The sequence below is a fragment of the Pecten maximus genome, chromosome 6 (genome assembly GCF_902652985.1).
Source record: "Pecten maximus chromosome 6, xPecMax1.1, whole genome shotgun sequence".
NCBI classification, from domain to species: domain Eukaryota; kingdom Metazoa; phylum Mollusca; class Bivalvia; order Pectinida; family Pectinidae; genus Pecten; species Pecten maximus.
Genome location: NC_047020.1, coordinates 13,655,172 through 13,672,006, shown reverse-complemented (window position 1 = coordinate 13,672,006; position 16,835 = coordinate 13,655,172). Strand labels below are relative to the sequence as shown.

The window sequence follows — 16,835 nt, the reverse complement described above, 5'->3', positions numbered from 1 at the left end:
TGATTATGTTTTCCAAAATTTCTAAAGTAATTGGAAGTCGACAATATGAAGAGCACCTACTGTTTTGGACACCTTTTAGCATTTTTTTTATATAAAATAGGTCAGTGGGATCTTCCATGTTTTCCATCTTGTGTATGAAACTGATAGCTGACATGTATGAATAAATAGTGGCCAAACTTAGATTCTTTGCGAACAGGTGTACAATAAATTTTGCCAACACATTCTGTGGAATAGGAAAAACAACCTGTGTTGAAAAGTTTGACCTATGAAAATCCATGAATGAAGATAACACACGCTTATAACCAGATCTGGTGGATGGTGCTAGGGAGGCTGCCAAAAGCTGAGATGTTAAAGAGTCGTAAGAAGAGGAGGTATCGAGACCGGGTGCGGATCGAGCCACGGTGCGATTTTGTGCGCCTCCTGAAATTGGAAACGAGACAATTTGTCAGCCACCACATTAGTGTAACCCGGGATATGTTTTGCACGAAAATGTATGTTAAACTTTAATGTGGATAACACCAGTCGCCGGACCAGTTTCATTAAAATGGCATCCTTAGATGATAATTTGTTGATGATATCTACAACTGCTTGGTTATCACAAAGAAACAGAATCCTATGATTTGCTAACTTTTGACCAAACATCTCCAAAACAATCACAATTGGAAAGAGTTCTTTCACTGTTATGTGTGTAACCCTCAATTCATCTGTCCATTGCCCTGTAAACCAAATGGCACCAAGAACAGCCGCATAATCACCATGTACCCCAGCTGCATCAGAATACATTTTGATTGTATCTGACGATATCCATTGGTCAAATAAGAAAAAAGCCTTCCCATTGAAATATTCCAAAAACAAAGACCAAGCCTGTAGGTCAGCTCGAGCCTCCTTATAAAGCCTAATAAAATGATGCGCGAGTTTAACGCCCTTAGTTAGGTCAATAAGACGTCTTAAAAAGGCTCGACCGGGGACGATAATCATAAAACCAGAAACAATGGGAGATGCGAGTGGTGCCAATGCCCCTCTCAACATATAATAAACAAACAATTACAGACTGACATAAATGTATTTATTTATACAAATATAAATAAATGTTATTTGTTTTGATTTCATGAAAATATACTGAATGTCTATTTAACAAGAAAACACATCATAAATTATACCTCTGTACCGAATAAGAAGGCAAAGCGTGGCGATCTTTCTCAAATTATGGAAATAAAACAATATAACCTAACGAAATGGAGCAGGCAATTTCAAGGTTATCGTAGGACCGGAGTGAACGTGATCAACTTATATTAACAGGTAGAAACAGAAGTATGGAGACTAGGAAAATGCATGCAATAAATCCTGGAACTCAACACTTTGTTTAAATCGTAGACATTGTAAATAAAAATGTTATAACAATATTAGCCTTACAGTGTGTGGTATTGTCAATCACCTCGTTACCACAGGTAATATTCTCCGCCGTCTGATTTTTTTTCTGCTCGTATTCTTTTAAATAAACGCAATCTGTGTAATATTGACGGTCTTCTAAATGTTCAAAAAATTAAACTCACTCCAAAAATCTCACACAATAAATATTGTAGACGGACATACATTTTGTTTGTGTTGTTGTTATGACGGTTGCTAAGACCATGCCGAGAACTGTCTGACACTTTCCCGCGAAAACGGCTGTTTTATCTCCGACGTCACTCCCAGGTAAAAACATGAAAAAATGCATTATGGGGTGTTTTTACAGATAACATCGAAATGATCTTAATGTAAATATAAGGAATGAAATGTTTTTCATCAATCATAGGGTCATGACAACATTGACTTTCTGGACATATTTACTTTTTATTGGAAAAAATCCGAGAAGTTGTGATATATAAACATCCGTCGTGTTGAGGTCCGTATGCAAATGGCAGATGTGTTTCCTAGTAACACCGCTAATTGAAAACCGTAACACATCTGCTTTCCTGTTATATCTATACGGGAGTTGATATTTGTTTTTCTGTTGTTTCTATGAACTGAGATTGATATAATCATAATTACATGTTTACTTGTTATTGTTAAGAATTCAGGTCTGTAGGGCCTTTGCAGACGTGTTTTCCTCCCGGTGAAATGTGCCAAGCTGCAATGTCACGATAAACACGTCTGTAACTCTCAGGGTTGTGTAATCTTTCACATATTCTGCAGAATGCGGAATTCCATTCGGTATACATATCTTCAGTGTAGTAATGTTGTTTCCATTGAAGATATTCCAAATAGGCTGTTTTGTTTCCAGCCAACAGCTTCATGTGCTGGGCTAGCTCCTTCACAGAACTATAATCGGACGTGTGGAGATAAGAGTGTGGGGGGTGGAACATTGACGCGTTCCCTCCATCCCGTATCACTGGAATTATTGGATATTGCATAACACGATGAAGAGATTTTTCCGTTGTGTAATCTAAACAAAGAGAATTTTCTAAAGAAAGGAAAAATTTATACTGTAAAAGAACCTTACTGAAACAATCAGCTCCCAGTTGTCCAGATACGTTGAAGCTCACCTGATAACGAGCTGCATTATTGCACTGTTTAAGTGAACGTCCACACGAACCGAAGACATCCACTTGTATACCATGTGACTGTAACACTTTGATAAACTGCAACCGTTTACCAACAGTGGGGCAATGACTGATGAAAACCACTGCTGTCTTTGTTTTCTTCGCAAAAATATCCTCCAGATCCTTTTGACTGTATAGAGGTTTGTTCATTTCCCTAAAATAACCATGTGCGATAGGGAAATCTGCATCACGTCGATATGTCATCGTCCAATTCACTTTACTTTTCAGATCATGAAAACACTTACTTTGATAATAATAGTTTGGTGTCTCAAATTCAGCAAATATCCACACCTGTCCGGGAGGCTTGGTTGGCGGACAGTATCCCATGTCTCTAGGTTTAAATATTATGGCGTCGATTTCCTCTAAAGAGACATTACCCCTTGTTACAATACAATTAGGGATCGCACATTTTTCAAATTTCTTAGACGTCCCCCAAGTATCTAAAATCCAATCACTGAACACATGAAAAAACTGTGGGTTGTAGAAATAGATATTTTTTACCCTTTTCTCGACTGCACTTGTCACATTTGTTAAATTGGGCTGATATATATATAGATTTGTTCCTGATTTAACAGTTCCTTTGATCGCCCCTTCATCGTAACTCTGAAAATAGTATCTTCCCGTGAGGACGTAGATGAAGATGAAGGCAACGATAGAAACGATGGTCACCTTGTAAAACCTTTTGGCGTTGGTGATCATATTCTCTAAAACAAAATTATACGAAAAGTATCAAATATTTGCAATAGAAGTTGAAGTGAATATTTTTATGGTATATTTAAAGGCAAGCTAGTCAAGCTATATGTGTGTAAAATATGATATATGATGAATACTTCATTAAGTAGCTATCCACACCTACATACTTCAAAGATTAGTTGTTTTCTAATAATGATACACGGATAACTCAAACATAGCATGTTTGAATAACGCCGCTCTTGAGGAGATTACACTGTTTTAGAAAGTACAAAACATCTTTCTCATTTTGAAAATGTGACATTACTTCGATATGATATAGATTTACATAGTGGGTGTGATAAAGCAGACCTACAGATACACAAGGGCAGTGTAGTTGTCCTAACAATAGGGGCCGCAGTTATCTATATTTTAATGCGGTATGATACAGGAAAACGACAGATCAACGTTAGCGCCTCATTTCCCTACCCCGAACCTACATATGTCATTTCTACTTTTATGCATTTTCTACAACTTAGTTCTTCCTAATGTCTCCCTAAGTCATCAAGTTATAATGTTTGCTTAAAGTTATTGTACAGTTTAGAATTAAAACCAACCAGCCATCTTTTAGAACACTCGTGAATTATCGTTAGATCATTCAACAGGTACACGGTCAGTTCCGGTGACTCAACTACGGTATATAGAGACGTATCACCACAACCGGACTACATTGGGACTACACTATTTGATGACGCCACATTTTGATGAATCCGTTTTAGACAAAGTCCCATGTGTAACAATTGATGTTTTAAACAAGTTATTTGTAAATTTAAAAACAGCAATGGTCTTAATATCGATCCCTTAACTACTGGTTTGCATAATGTGACGGGGCTGGTTTTTCTGGTAGATGTCTTCGGCGGTATGCTTCAGCGAGGTAGCACTATAAAGTTTCGTCCTATCTCAAGGAGGCATGACATAAACATTCACCACATGCATGTATCTCTCATACAGTGGATACCTTACTTGTTTATAGGACGTTAAACATTACAAAACTAAAATCATCGTTTGGTTGATATTCAGTTAATTAATTTTAAAGAATGCATATTTTAATTATTGTAACATTAATGGCTCTATCAGATTATTGAAGTGAAAATGATGTAGTTTCATCGATAAAAATAGACTTTCCATAAATGACTGCGGTCAAGAAAAGCTGTAAGTCTCAAAAAATAGTACTCGGGTAGCTTGCATTTCTGCAGTTTCTTAAAAACCATTATTATATACTATACAATCATGCAACATCGTCAATTTATGCAAGTGATGGTCAACTATACATATATATGTCATACTAATACTATCAGCTATACATAATTCAACAATGGTACATTTTTATCTTAATTGTTCAATACTGTATATTTATTAGTCATTAAACATTGTTCAATATATATACATGTACATATACATTTTCTAAAATGTTATATGCCTTATCACTGACACCTTTGATGTTCTTCACAAAAACGATATTGTGTTGCTGTAAAACTGTATCTATAACTGATGCTTTTTCTATTTATATTTTTGTACTCATAATATGCAAAAGGATGAATAAAAAAAATTATAAACTGAAAAAAAAGAAAAGCTGTCATTTGCGATTTAACGTTCAATAGCAACATTTGCTTACAATGGAAACAATTTCAGAAAGTTTTGCAAAATTCTCAATGTATTAGAAACTACTCTCTAGTAAAAACATAATGAAAATCATGCCAATACATATCGCGTGCCCCGCAGTGAAACGTGACATGGTTTTGAACAATAAAAATGTTGATCATTTAACTTTTGGTTTATTTTGTTGTTTAGTTCGATACTCTTGGTGCTATTTCGAGGGAAAATATTGTCTTTCTCGAATTAATCATTTTACCTTGTTGGTCGTTTTACCTAAACTCTATATTACTATAGTGACATTATATAAATCGACTGTCGGTAGATCGTGACTAGCCGTTTTGTTCCCGCACTTGGTATAATTAAGTTGACCTTTATAATAACCGCTCGTTCATGCTAACTAGCGCATGACTTGATTCTAATTATACACAAAAGGCTGACCATTGTTTCCTAAGTCACTATTCGGTGTATAAAGCATGTAGTTAAATGGTTAAAAAGACATTTCAAAGGAAAATAAAACACCACACAAACAAATGTAAATAACACTCTTCGCGTGCTTTCTTCCAATTTAGACATTCCTTATTAAAAGAAGTTGATTAATTGCTTAGTGTTAGAAAAAATTGTTCAAATTTTTTGGGTTTTAAATAACCATTGTATGGTTCAATTCATGTTTGTTTTTGTTTAACGTCCTATTAACAGCCAGGGTCATTTAAAGACGTGCCAGGTTTTGGTGGTGGAGGAAAGCCGGAATACCGGGAGAAAAACCACCGGCCTACGGTCAGTACCTGGCAACTGCCCCACGTAGGTTTCGAACTCGCAACCCAGAGGTGGAGGGCTAGTGATAAAGTGTCAGGACACCTTAACCAGTCGGCCACCGCGGCCCCCGATTTATGCAAAGCAAACTCCTGTAGATACACTTGAGTATTACCCACATTGTCTTTTTCAATAATCATTGACTGTTTATATCGGCTTCTTAGCACTAGATGTAGTCTGATACATTTGTATTTCATCTCTGTTTGAATACTAGTCACTTTCGTGGACAATAACATATCAACTAACAGGAAAGTATTAAAGAAAAGGTCAATATCAGTTTCATAACATAAAAAAATATTTCACCTTATTTTTTGTACATGAAGTTTAGGCACGAGTTGGTTTAGTATTGTTTAACGTTCTATCAATAGCTATGGTAATACCCGACAAAGTAACGATCAACACTAAGATTTACAGCACATTAGGATATCAAAGAATAAATATATTTGAAAATGTATGTTGTATGTAGTCGACTATATTTACCTTTCGCGTTCAGTTTCGAAAATAAGTCCAATCGAACAGCACCTGGTCGTGTACTGGTAATATTTGTGTACTCACATACAACCAGTCCCGCTCCGAATGAATGCTAGTTGACTAAATCGCTAGCTACACATATGATTACTACCGCAATTACGCCATATACTGTCTACTCGGTAAAAATGGCAGTTAAAGGGTCAATACTGGATAGTTTAAATATATGTTGATTATGTGTAACCACGAAGACTACTAAAAACAATATGTGGCAATGTGTTCTAATTCACCTGTTAAAAGAATACAAATCATGTATCAATCATAATTCAACATTGTGATATAGAATATAGCTGACTGAAATCTGGCTTAATGGCGTAAGCTGTAAGCGCAACAGCGCCAATACACATATCATAGTCCACTGTTCACAACCAAATCGGTCTAGGTATGGGGAGGGCCATGGGGCGGGGTAAAGACCATAAGCGCACTGTATGACAGCAAAAGCTCACATTAGTTGTAAATCCGCACCACAGTACTCGGCATGTTTTTGGACTCGAGCGTGAATCACAGGTGTTTTGAATATGTCAGATTACAATTGGTCTCATTTGAATATTGTCGTGAGCACAAACAGTGTAATCTCAAATGTTGATATATATATATGTCCACTTTATTTCTTGTTTAAATATTATCCAAATTCGTGCATATTCACAATTTTACATGTAATTCAATATGTTACAACCTGTACCGTCACAGCTGTGTGTAAACGATTGTTTTAGTTTTTAGTTTGTTAATGCTCAATGCACAGCTATAGTCATTTGCATAAATATTGTGATTGTGTATGCTTTGGAAGGCTGCGGAAATACAATTATTGATAAACGTTTGGTGTGTGTTTATCACTACAGTCTACCTGTCCGACATCAGCGCACGGTCATCATGCGGCAATCTATATGCCATACTACAGTGTATAATAGAGCAGAACTGTACGCTGGTCCTTAGTGCGGTTCAGCCAAACAAAGGCGAGCGGAAGTTTGATTATTCATACAATTTACAGACGGAGGAAGGACAACACCATACCAAAATACTTCCGACAAAATTGTTTTACGGGGCATATAACAAAAGACAACATTACAATGTAATTTTGTTTATTTATTTACTTTTTTATTTTCTTCAATCTTTTCATGTTACTCATCTGAGCTCGAACTAGAGCTCGAATTAGAGCTCGCACTAGAGCTCGAACTAGAGCTCGAACTTAACATTTCTCTCTTCCCCTTTTTTTAATTTTTTTCTCAATGATATATTTCAAAAGTTTATGTTGAAACTTTTCGTTTTCTTTTCTTAATTCCCTTCGTGTTTTTTCTCTTTTACTCTTCTTTGTCTTTTTCTCTTTTTTTCCCCCAATCGCTTGGCGATATTTATCCGAATATCGTTCTCCGACAAGTCGCTGGTCCCACGCGTTCCGGGATTTGGATTCTTAGAAGGGTGATCCGGTTCTGTGGCTAATTTCGTACTGGTTACATTTTTTGTCTCAATCTTTTTTATTTCTTCTACCTCTTTTGACTAAATTTGGGACCTTATCTTTTCTCTTCTTTCTTAACAACTTTCTTCTTCCTAACGTCTTCCTTGACACTGCCTCACTTTTGGCCTTTAGTTGAGCGTTCGCCCCCGTGAGGAAGGCTTTGGGTTCTGTCCCCTGGCCGAGACATACCAGAGTCTTTAAAAATGGTAGTTGCTGCTCCTGCTTAGCGCTCAGCATACACGGAGTGGGACGACTGGTTCGCCCGTTGTCAGTATAATGTGACCGGGTGGGGTGTCCTGCTGGGTGTCTTCGGCAGTATGCTTCAGTGAGGTAGCACTATAAATCGGCAAAAGTTCCGGCCTATCACAAGGAGACTTAAATCGAACATACTGCAGCCTCCCAAAACACACATACGCACTCAACACAAACATGCATATCGCACGCACGGGAGGCCGTCCTTAAATGACCTTAGCTGTTAATAGGACGTTAAACAAAATAAACCAAACCAAACCATCTACCTCTTTTCTGTCAAGTAAAAATGGTTATTCAAACATTAGTAAAATTAAAATGATGGATGGATGGATGGAGGGAGGGATGACTTTTGTTCTTTAAATTATAAACGAGGGAGGGAGGGATGACTTTTGTTCTCTAAATTATAAACGGCGATAATAAATTAAATTAAATTCCGCGTATACCTTATTTCTTCATCTTCTATTGACTTGTCCATTAGAAGACGGCCGATCTTTTCCCTGATCCTCTGTATGAGTTTCTTTTTTGGATGACTCCCATAGAAACTCTGTACATCTTTGGGTAGTAAATTAACATTTGCTAATACCTCATCCAGGATCTCCGAATAGCATCCTGGATGAACCTGATATGACCTCAAGATTAACAATTTTTCCAGCTTGTGAATTCTAACTTTCTTCTTAGGCAGCTCTATTGAAAACGAATGAAAAATAACATAAATACTTATGTAGATATACAATTTCATTATCTTGGTAATATTAAAAACAATCTACTAAAAAATCAAATTATTTTCCTTTTGTTTATTGTCCACATTTCGAACTAGTAACGTGATATCTCAAATAGAAATTATAGTGCAATGCCCGATACACAGAAGATAACCTGATCACTACAAGCACGTGCAGTTCTTTGCTGACCACACTCTTACAGTGACATAACGAGTCATCACTGAAACAACCTTTTCAGCAATTTAGTACAGAAAACCATGGATATGGTATGTTATATTATCTTACAATTTTTCCGATAAACATTTATATATATACAGGAGTTATGCAATTATAAAATAAATGCATGTATGTTAAGAAATTTACAAAAAACTAAATAACTTACCTTTACTGAGTCGAGGCATGGTGAGTGTTTATCGGTCACGTGATACGTATGGAAACGTATACGGGCCCTATTCAATTTACATGGAAAATGCAACATGTATTGTTAATAGTTCACGGAAGGACGAGCCTTTTTTCACGAAAAAAAATAGTACAGTTTGCTACGTAATTTATTTTTAAAAGTAACGTCATCACTTTGTGCAAAGCAATATCAAAATAACATACACTAGTACTGTATCAGTTTCTATGGAACGATAACTCTGCAAAATGAAATGACTCAATTTCCGCATTCGTGACGTAACGTCGTTATTCATATTATGACGTCAAAATGAAACTCCTGATCTACTCAACAGATCAAAGCTACCCGGGAAATATCACACGATTGATATACACACACTTAGGTATATATACAAGATGTTATATATATATGCAATAATTCATACATATGTATTAATATAATGCATATAATATATACTTTTTCATATCATATTCCTCCTAATTTTGTTTAGGAATGGAATAGTGCAACGACGTCGAAATCGTATCCCTTTTCCTCTGCTACTGACTATATTGCAACCGCCGTTTCTGCTGCTTTGTTGACTTTCGCAAAGTTTTTGATTACGTGGACAGAGCAGTCTTATGGTTTAAGCTGACCAAGATCGGTGTTAGACGAAATTTTTTAGCAACGGTAAAATCTCTTTATACTTCTGTAAAAGCTTGTGTTTTAACGAATGGGAAATGTTCAAACTTTTTCCCAAATAATGTTGGTTTATTACAAGGGGAAATATTGTCTCCCTTACTGTTTTCTCTGTTTATAAATGATTTTGAAAATAGTTTCATTGAAAACGGTGCCACTAGTTATGGTTTTGGAGAGTTGAGTTTATTCCTATTACTATATGCAGATGATTTAGTTTTGTTTTCTGAATCAATTGAGGGTTTGCAAAGTCTTTTGAACAGTTTAAATACATATTCAAATGAATAGAAATTGACTGTTGATATAGAAAAAACAAAGATTGTGTTTTTCGAAACGGTGGTATGGTTAAAGATAACGAAACGTGGACTTTAAATGGAGAAAACATTTCTGTGGTCGATGAGTTTTGCTATTTAGGCACTCTTTTTCGATACAACAATAAGCTTAGTTTCATGTCTAAGCATGTAGCTGATCAAGGGAGAAAAGCTCTTTTCGCTTTACGTTCAAAATGTAACAGTTTGAGTTAAAATATCAATACAATGCTTCATCGTTTTGCTACTTATGTCGGCAGCATTGTTTTTTTATGCCTGCGAAATTTTGGGAAGCCTTAAAGCAGTAGAAATAGAAAAAAATCATCTGGAATTTTGTAAACATCTACTTGGGGTTAAGAAATCTACTTGTAACGCGATGGTATACATTGAACTTGGTCGTCAACCTCTCTTAAATACCCAAATTTTTAGAATGATTAAATATTGGTTTAAATTATTAAAATCCGATAATTGAATCCTAAATGAGGCGTATGATTTCCTTTACAGTGAAACTTTAAAGGATCATCCAAAGCATAATTGGCTAGTTTATCTAAAACAGAAGTTATTTGAGCTTGGCTTTGGATATGTCTGGATTCGTCAGTCTCATATGGATGTTAATCTTTGACCTTTAATTAAACAGAGGATTATGGATCAGGCTAATCAATCCTTGTTCAATTCAATTAATATGTCGAACAACTGCGATCTTTATAAGCACATGGTTGACAAGGTAATGTTACAATCGTATTTAACTAAATCTCTTTCAAAACAGCGAAGAATTATGATAACCAAATTACGACTCACATCACACAATTTAGCAATCGAATCCGATACAGAAATATTGATAGACGTTTTAGATATTGTTTAAACTGTAATGTTTTAGATGTTGAAGATGAATATCATTTTCTTCTTGTATGCCAGTGCTACGCTGATATCAGGAAAAAATATATATCAAAACGTATTTCTGGGATAAACCTTCAGTTTTGAAGGTTATTGAATTATTAAAATCAAACAATCTAAAGGAATTAAACTTGTTAGGTAAATTTATTATTGAAGCTTTCAAGCGTAGAATAGTTTAACTGAATCCGTCAATTTGTATTTTATTTCACATAGACACGGCTCTCTGACCGATCAGTAATATTTAATGTTCTCCTTCCGGACAGACCACTATTTATGGAATCTTAACAATAAAAATGTATGGTTTAATTGTTTATGATTCTGTTATTACATGGTTTTATACCTTATGTTCTGATTATGTAGATGTATTACAGAAAATATTGAATGTAATTTTTGTACGGATAATAACTCTAAGTAACATTCGTCTATACATTTGACTTAACTAATTTTTGTCATATTTTGTGTTCTTGTAAGTCATATTAGTATAGTTACTGCATGTCATATTTTGTATTATCGATGTTACAAATGAATTATGTATATACTGATCGAAAAGATAGTACTATTTATATCGTTAGCCTACTGTAGAGCTCAGCCTTACTGTTGGTTGTGTTTAAAGACCATTTACATTCCGAGCAAATATGAATTATAACAATTATACATATATATGTGAATATAAATATCTACAAATATTGATACAAATATTGATAGATATATAATAAATATATTTATCAAAAATTATATAAAGAAACCTACGCCGCTGAGAATTGAACCACGGCCTCTACGGTGGAAGCCTTTGGCTTCACCTACTGAGCTATCCGGGCATTTTACCCATTAGTGGATAATTTATAAATACGAATCTGTTTAGTCTAACATTAGTTTTCTTTTCTTTCAAATTTCATCTTTATATGATATTTTTATTGCAAAATAAGTTAACGGAATGATAACAAGCCTTACAGTGTTGCATATTTGTGCTAATTTGCCACCATAGATATCACAATAGTGAAGTACATTTGTAATTTTTACAAAACACCAAGGGGGGGGGGGGGGGGGGGGGGGGGGGGGGGGGGGGGGGGGGGGGGGGGGGGGTAATAAAAGCGCGTTGCGTGCTCATCTATCAAAAGCGGTGACATTAGCGCTAAAAATGTAGATTGGAATATGCATGCAAAAGTTATTCCCCTTTTACCATTTCAGTACTTTGACTTATTGGCTTTATACTCGTGATATAAAGTTGTGGTTTAGATTAGACAACATTTTTTCAAAAGTTATTGTCCTTTCATGGTTGTCTCTATCATCCTCAATGTCAGGTTTTTAACTAATTTCCTTCAAACGTTTTAGAATTTGATATGGAATGAGACTTCCCTTTCTCAATGGTATTTGATTAAATAAAGAATCTTACAATTTGATATCTATAGTTACTTGATATTATGATGCATGTCATTTTGGCATGAGACAGGCATATATTATTCCCCTTTTACGGTAGTGTTTTAGTTTTTAGGAGGCAGGTTGTAAAGCAAACATATGTGTTATGGTCAAGTGTCATTTTCTATCCAAAATGACTATAAATAGTGTTGTCTATATAACACCCCATAACAATTCTAAATGGTAGTGGTAGAGGTGAAAGACGCCATCAAAGAAGTCACTGACTTGGGAGTGTATGGGACTATCGAAAATCTTGTGCCAAGAGTACTTACCGGATTGGACTGTAGTCTCCGTTGTCTAATATGCGATTCATGTACTATCATGCATTAATTGGAACCATTATCAATCAGACAAAAATACGAGACAAGCTGTGTCCACTGGACGAATTCTCTCGTTTTGGCCTGGTTCCACATGGTCGGACAAGTGACCTTATACACTTTCACCACAGAGAATTGAATTCCTGCTGCTTAGGTGAAAGTGTGTTATTACTGTGCCACCTGATTACCCACTGTGGAAAATGAAAACTTCTTCATAACTTGTCTAATCACACTTTTTTATTTTAATTAATAGGCTTCGCAACGTTGGTTAGCATTCGACATACGACATTCAACTTTCAGAATTCTGAATGCTGAACATCGTATTTGGAGCTGGCTCAACATTAAAATCCTGAGTTCTAAATGTTATGGAGAGTAAGAGCACTGACTGGTGCCAGGGGTTGGCACACACGCTACTGATTTGGATCAGATGGTTACTCTTGTGTAAAAAGTTCTGGCTCCTGTGACCAGTGTATCATCGTAAAGTGATTTTTTAGTTCGTCATCTCTGTGGTTCTGTCTCGACTTTTATGGCTGGCTACAGATCAATGAAATGACAAGACTGTTTATAAAGTTCAACATTTTATTATATTTAGAATGTAGAAGTGATATTAGAAGGTGAAACATGATGAGTGAATTTATACACAATGTTCACTTAACCCTACTGTGCGTCCGGTCCCATATCTCATATGAAAACTATCCACCCCTGTCCCTCCCTGGGGATAAATGTACACAAAAATACCACGACTATAACATGCCTACAACGGGAAAAGACCACCCACAGTAATAACGGAATTACTGACTATATCATGCCTATAATTGAGAGAAAAACACCCAACCCGGGATAATTTAGAGGTCTAAGTCCGAAATATACTACATACCTGACTCTATGAAAGAAGAAGACGAGCCGGCCAGCTACATGTAAGCCTCTGCCAGACTGTAGTGTAATACTAAAATTCCCAGCTATATAGATAAATTTAATTGTATGCCTCAAAATGGACGTGCAGTTTATCCTAAGACTATATATAGACGATACCTGAGCGTGGAGTAATGTTCATGTAAGGTGATTAAAAATAAACACATACCCCGAACATAAGACAATCAGAAACGTCGATAAATACAACCGAAAGGGATTCCCCAACGAGAATACCCCGGATAATTTGTTTGTTTTTGTTTAACGTCCTATTAACAGCCAGGGTCATTTAAGGACGTGCCAGGTTTTGAAGGTGGAAGAAAGCCGGAGTACCCGGAGAAAAACCACCGGCCTACGGTCAGTACCTGGCAACTGCCCCACGTAGGTTTCGAACTCGCAACCTAGAGGTGGAGGGCTAGTGTTAAAGTGTCAGGACACCTTAACCACTCGGCCACCGCGGCCCCGGATAAACAATATGGACCGATGATCAGAACAACACGTACTCTGGTTTACAGGATGTAAATATGGAATTATAAACAACATGTAAGTGTTCAAAACCCAAATCTTGTACACTTGTTTAAACGGTATTCACACAAACACCGTCTGTGATAGGACAACAGAAATCATTGAAATATAGTCAATAATGATCAAATAATCCAGACAAATACAATGAACACATCATCTAAGAATCATGTCAAAAAATATCTATCGATAAAATAAACTTCACATTTCCTCCCGAAAAATGACCAAAGGATAGTGTGTTTATGTCTTAAAGATATATTCTTGCAAGGGATCTAACCACTCACAGAACAAACCGGATAACTGATGGTTGCGATATATTCATGGAGTCTCTCATTAGCTGTTAGAAAGCCACTGCTGCCAAGATCCTAAAACAAATAAGGACTTGCAACAGGTGCGGAAGGGACGTGGTTCTTAGCGATCTGTGAGAAATGCCATTATGAGCAAAACCAACGATGCATCAGATTGTGACCGGCCAAAATCGAAGAAGGTGGGAACATATCTTCTTCTGAAAGGTGCTTCAACGGCCCATAGTTAATCTTGGCATTGGCATGATATCATATCTTCCTCTCTGTTGACAAAGCCTCTTGCCGCCGTGATGATGGAAAGTACCCTGCGTATGTCCAATACAATACTTGTGAACGTACTCAAATCTTGAGCATAAAACATTTCATGAATACGAGTTGAGCATGAGACACAAATCGGTGTGTACAATGCTTTATTTTTAAGCATTTCGTGTTAGAATACGAGTAGGGTGTCCTGATTACGATCGTTGTACTTTTAATGTCTTCCATGTGTATGAAATGTGTCAGAGAATATTGATGTATTGTTTAGTTTTCAACAGTTCTGATCTCTGTTATACATATTTCATCGTGGATATGGACAGCCATCTCATATCCGGCGATGCAAAGTCAGGCCAATGGTATTGCCATCAATACTACTTATCACTAGCTTATTACAATTTGAGTTCGGGTTTATATATATGTGTGTATATTTGTGTCATAAGATGACTGCATGCTTTTGTTTTTCAAACAATGGACATTACCATGATATTACTATTGCAAATAAACATAAGCTTAGTACAGCAGATTTGTTATCGACAGTCTGGACTTGACGAGTGTGTTCTCAGTTGTTTACATCGACACCTTGGGGACACTCTCAGAAAGTCGAGACTGTCTCGGTTGTGAGAGGATGTTCCCATTCGAAATGTATACGTCATAATGTTGACCAATATGAGATGTTAAAAGTATGATTTTTGTTTAAAACTTCTTATTCTTTAACATATTAATTGTTGCTCAAAATGTTGAAAGCTTAATTTCGATATAACTTTATATTAGAAGGCAGATCCTATTGAACAACAGGAAATCAGAAACAATAGTTAAGCTGACTTTCTGTAAGAATTACATGTATGTCACTTTGAAGAAATTTTGAAACAACAATGAGTACCGATATCATTATGATGCCATAATTCGAATTCATTATCGATGAAACGAGGCCAAAATGTAAACAAAAATATAGATTTGCATTTGCACAGAAAACCTAACTTTCATCAAATTATATGATCTTCCCGAAACCATAAGGCTATGTGTCCTCACGTGAGCCATTGCAGCCTATATAATGTAAGTCTTTATGCTCGGAAGCCTTGATATTGCAATATATCTGACATTTGCACAAAACATCTTTCTAATGTGCACCACGTATATTTATCTATTACCAAATGATGTTTCAACATCCAGCCGCTGACATTCTCATACACAGCAATCTTGTCATCTCGGCCAATTCTATCAAACCTCTAATTCATGTCGGCCCATCATAAGGTAACAAAACGTTTCATTTCTTTCGGTGGAAGTAACCTTTTCAGATTTACATGTGCATTTCTAAAGATAATAATAAAGCGGATCTAAACATTGTAAATGTCATCAATCATATGACCATACCGTTACTCAAACTAGCGAACCTTCGTTAATAGCTCTACAGAATAGTTTATTTTCGGCATTATTCCTTTTTGCGTTTCCGTGGACATCGCCAGTTTTATTCTTCTCCATTTCTTTTTTTTATACATTTTAGATTTACTGGCTGCTCAATCAACACCGATTTATGGCTTGATTCCGTACCTTGATAGAATTGACGTCACTTGTGACGATCTAAGTAACTTATTGCACAACTACCTCCCCTTTTATTGTTCTCGGAAACTTCAATGAAAACAATAGTATGAAGTAATATCTTCATCACAATGAGAGGGGCCGCATTATCGAAAACTTAATAACTTTATGATGATAAATCGTACGAAATTCTTTGCAGATCATACTGAGCTGAAAATAACCTTTAAAATGTTATGTTACCAGATTTATTGAAACCATCCATTGTAATTCGTTTTAATGTAACAGATTCATGCATTCTTTGATATTCATCTAAGTCACAAAGTCAAACTTTTTGATCAACCAAGAGTGTGACAAAGCTCGAAAGGAAATTTAAGCATTGTCCTATTTACTAACCATAATCTTAATATATTCTAGATACGAAGAGCAAAGTCACATTCCCTGATAACTTCAAACTTTCTTCTAAAACATGTTAGGACGATGATAAAAAAAATCACTGGGATAAAAAAAAAACTCTAACCTCCTTACAGCTATTTTCAAACAACAAAACATCCTCGACAAAATCAGACAAATATCAAATAACATAAAACCCAACAGGAAAACAAGCATTTGAATATTTAATCAAATAGAAATGA

General features: G+C 35.8%; 1 protein-coding gene across 1 annotated transcript; it reads right to left on the bottom strand.

Annotated features, from left to right (window-relative positions):
• Positions 1-985: 985 nt before the first annotated feature.
• LOC117330046 (alpha-(1,3)-fucosyltransferase C-like) lies at positions 986-3,281 on the bottom strand. Its single transcript, XM_033888266.1, has one exon. The coding sequence runs from the start codon at positions 3,279-3,281 to the stop codon at positions 2,049-2,051; it is 1,233 nt and encodes a 410-aa protein (XP_033744157.1). The 3' UTR covers positions 986-2,048.
• Positions 3,282-16,835: the final 13,554 nt, after the last annotated feature.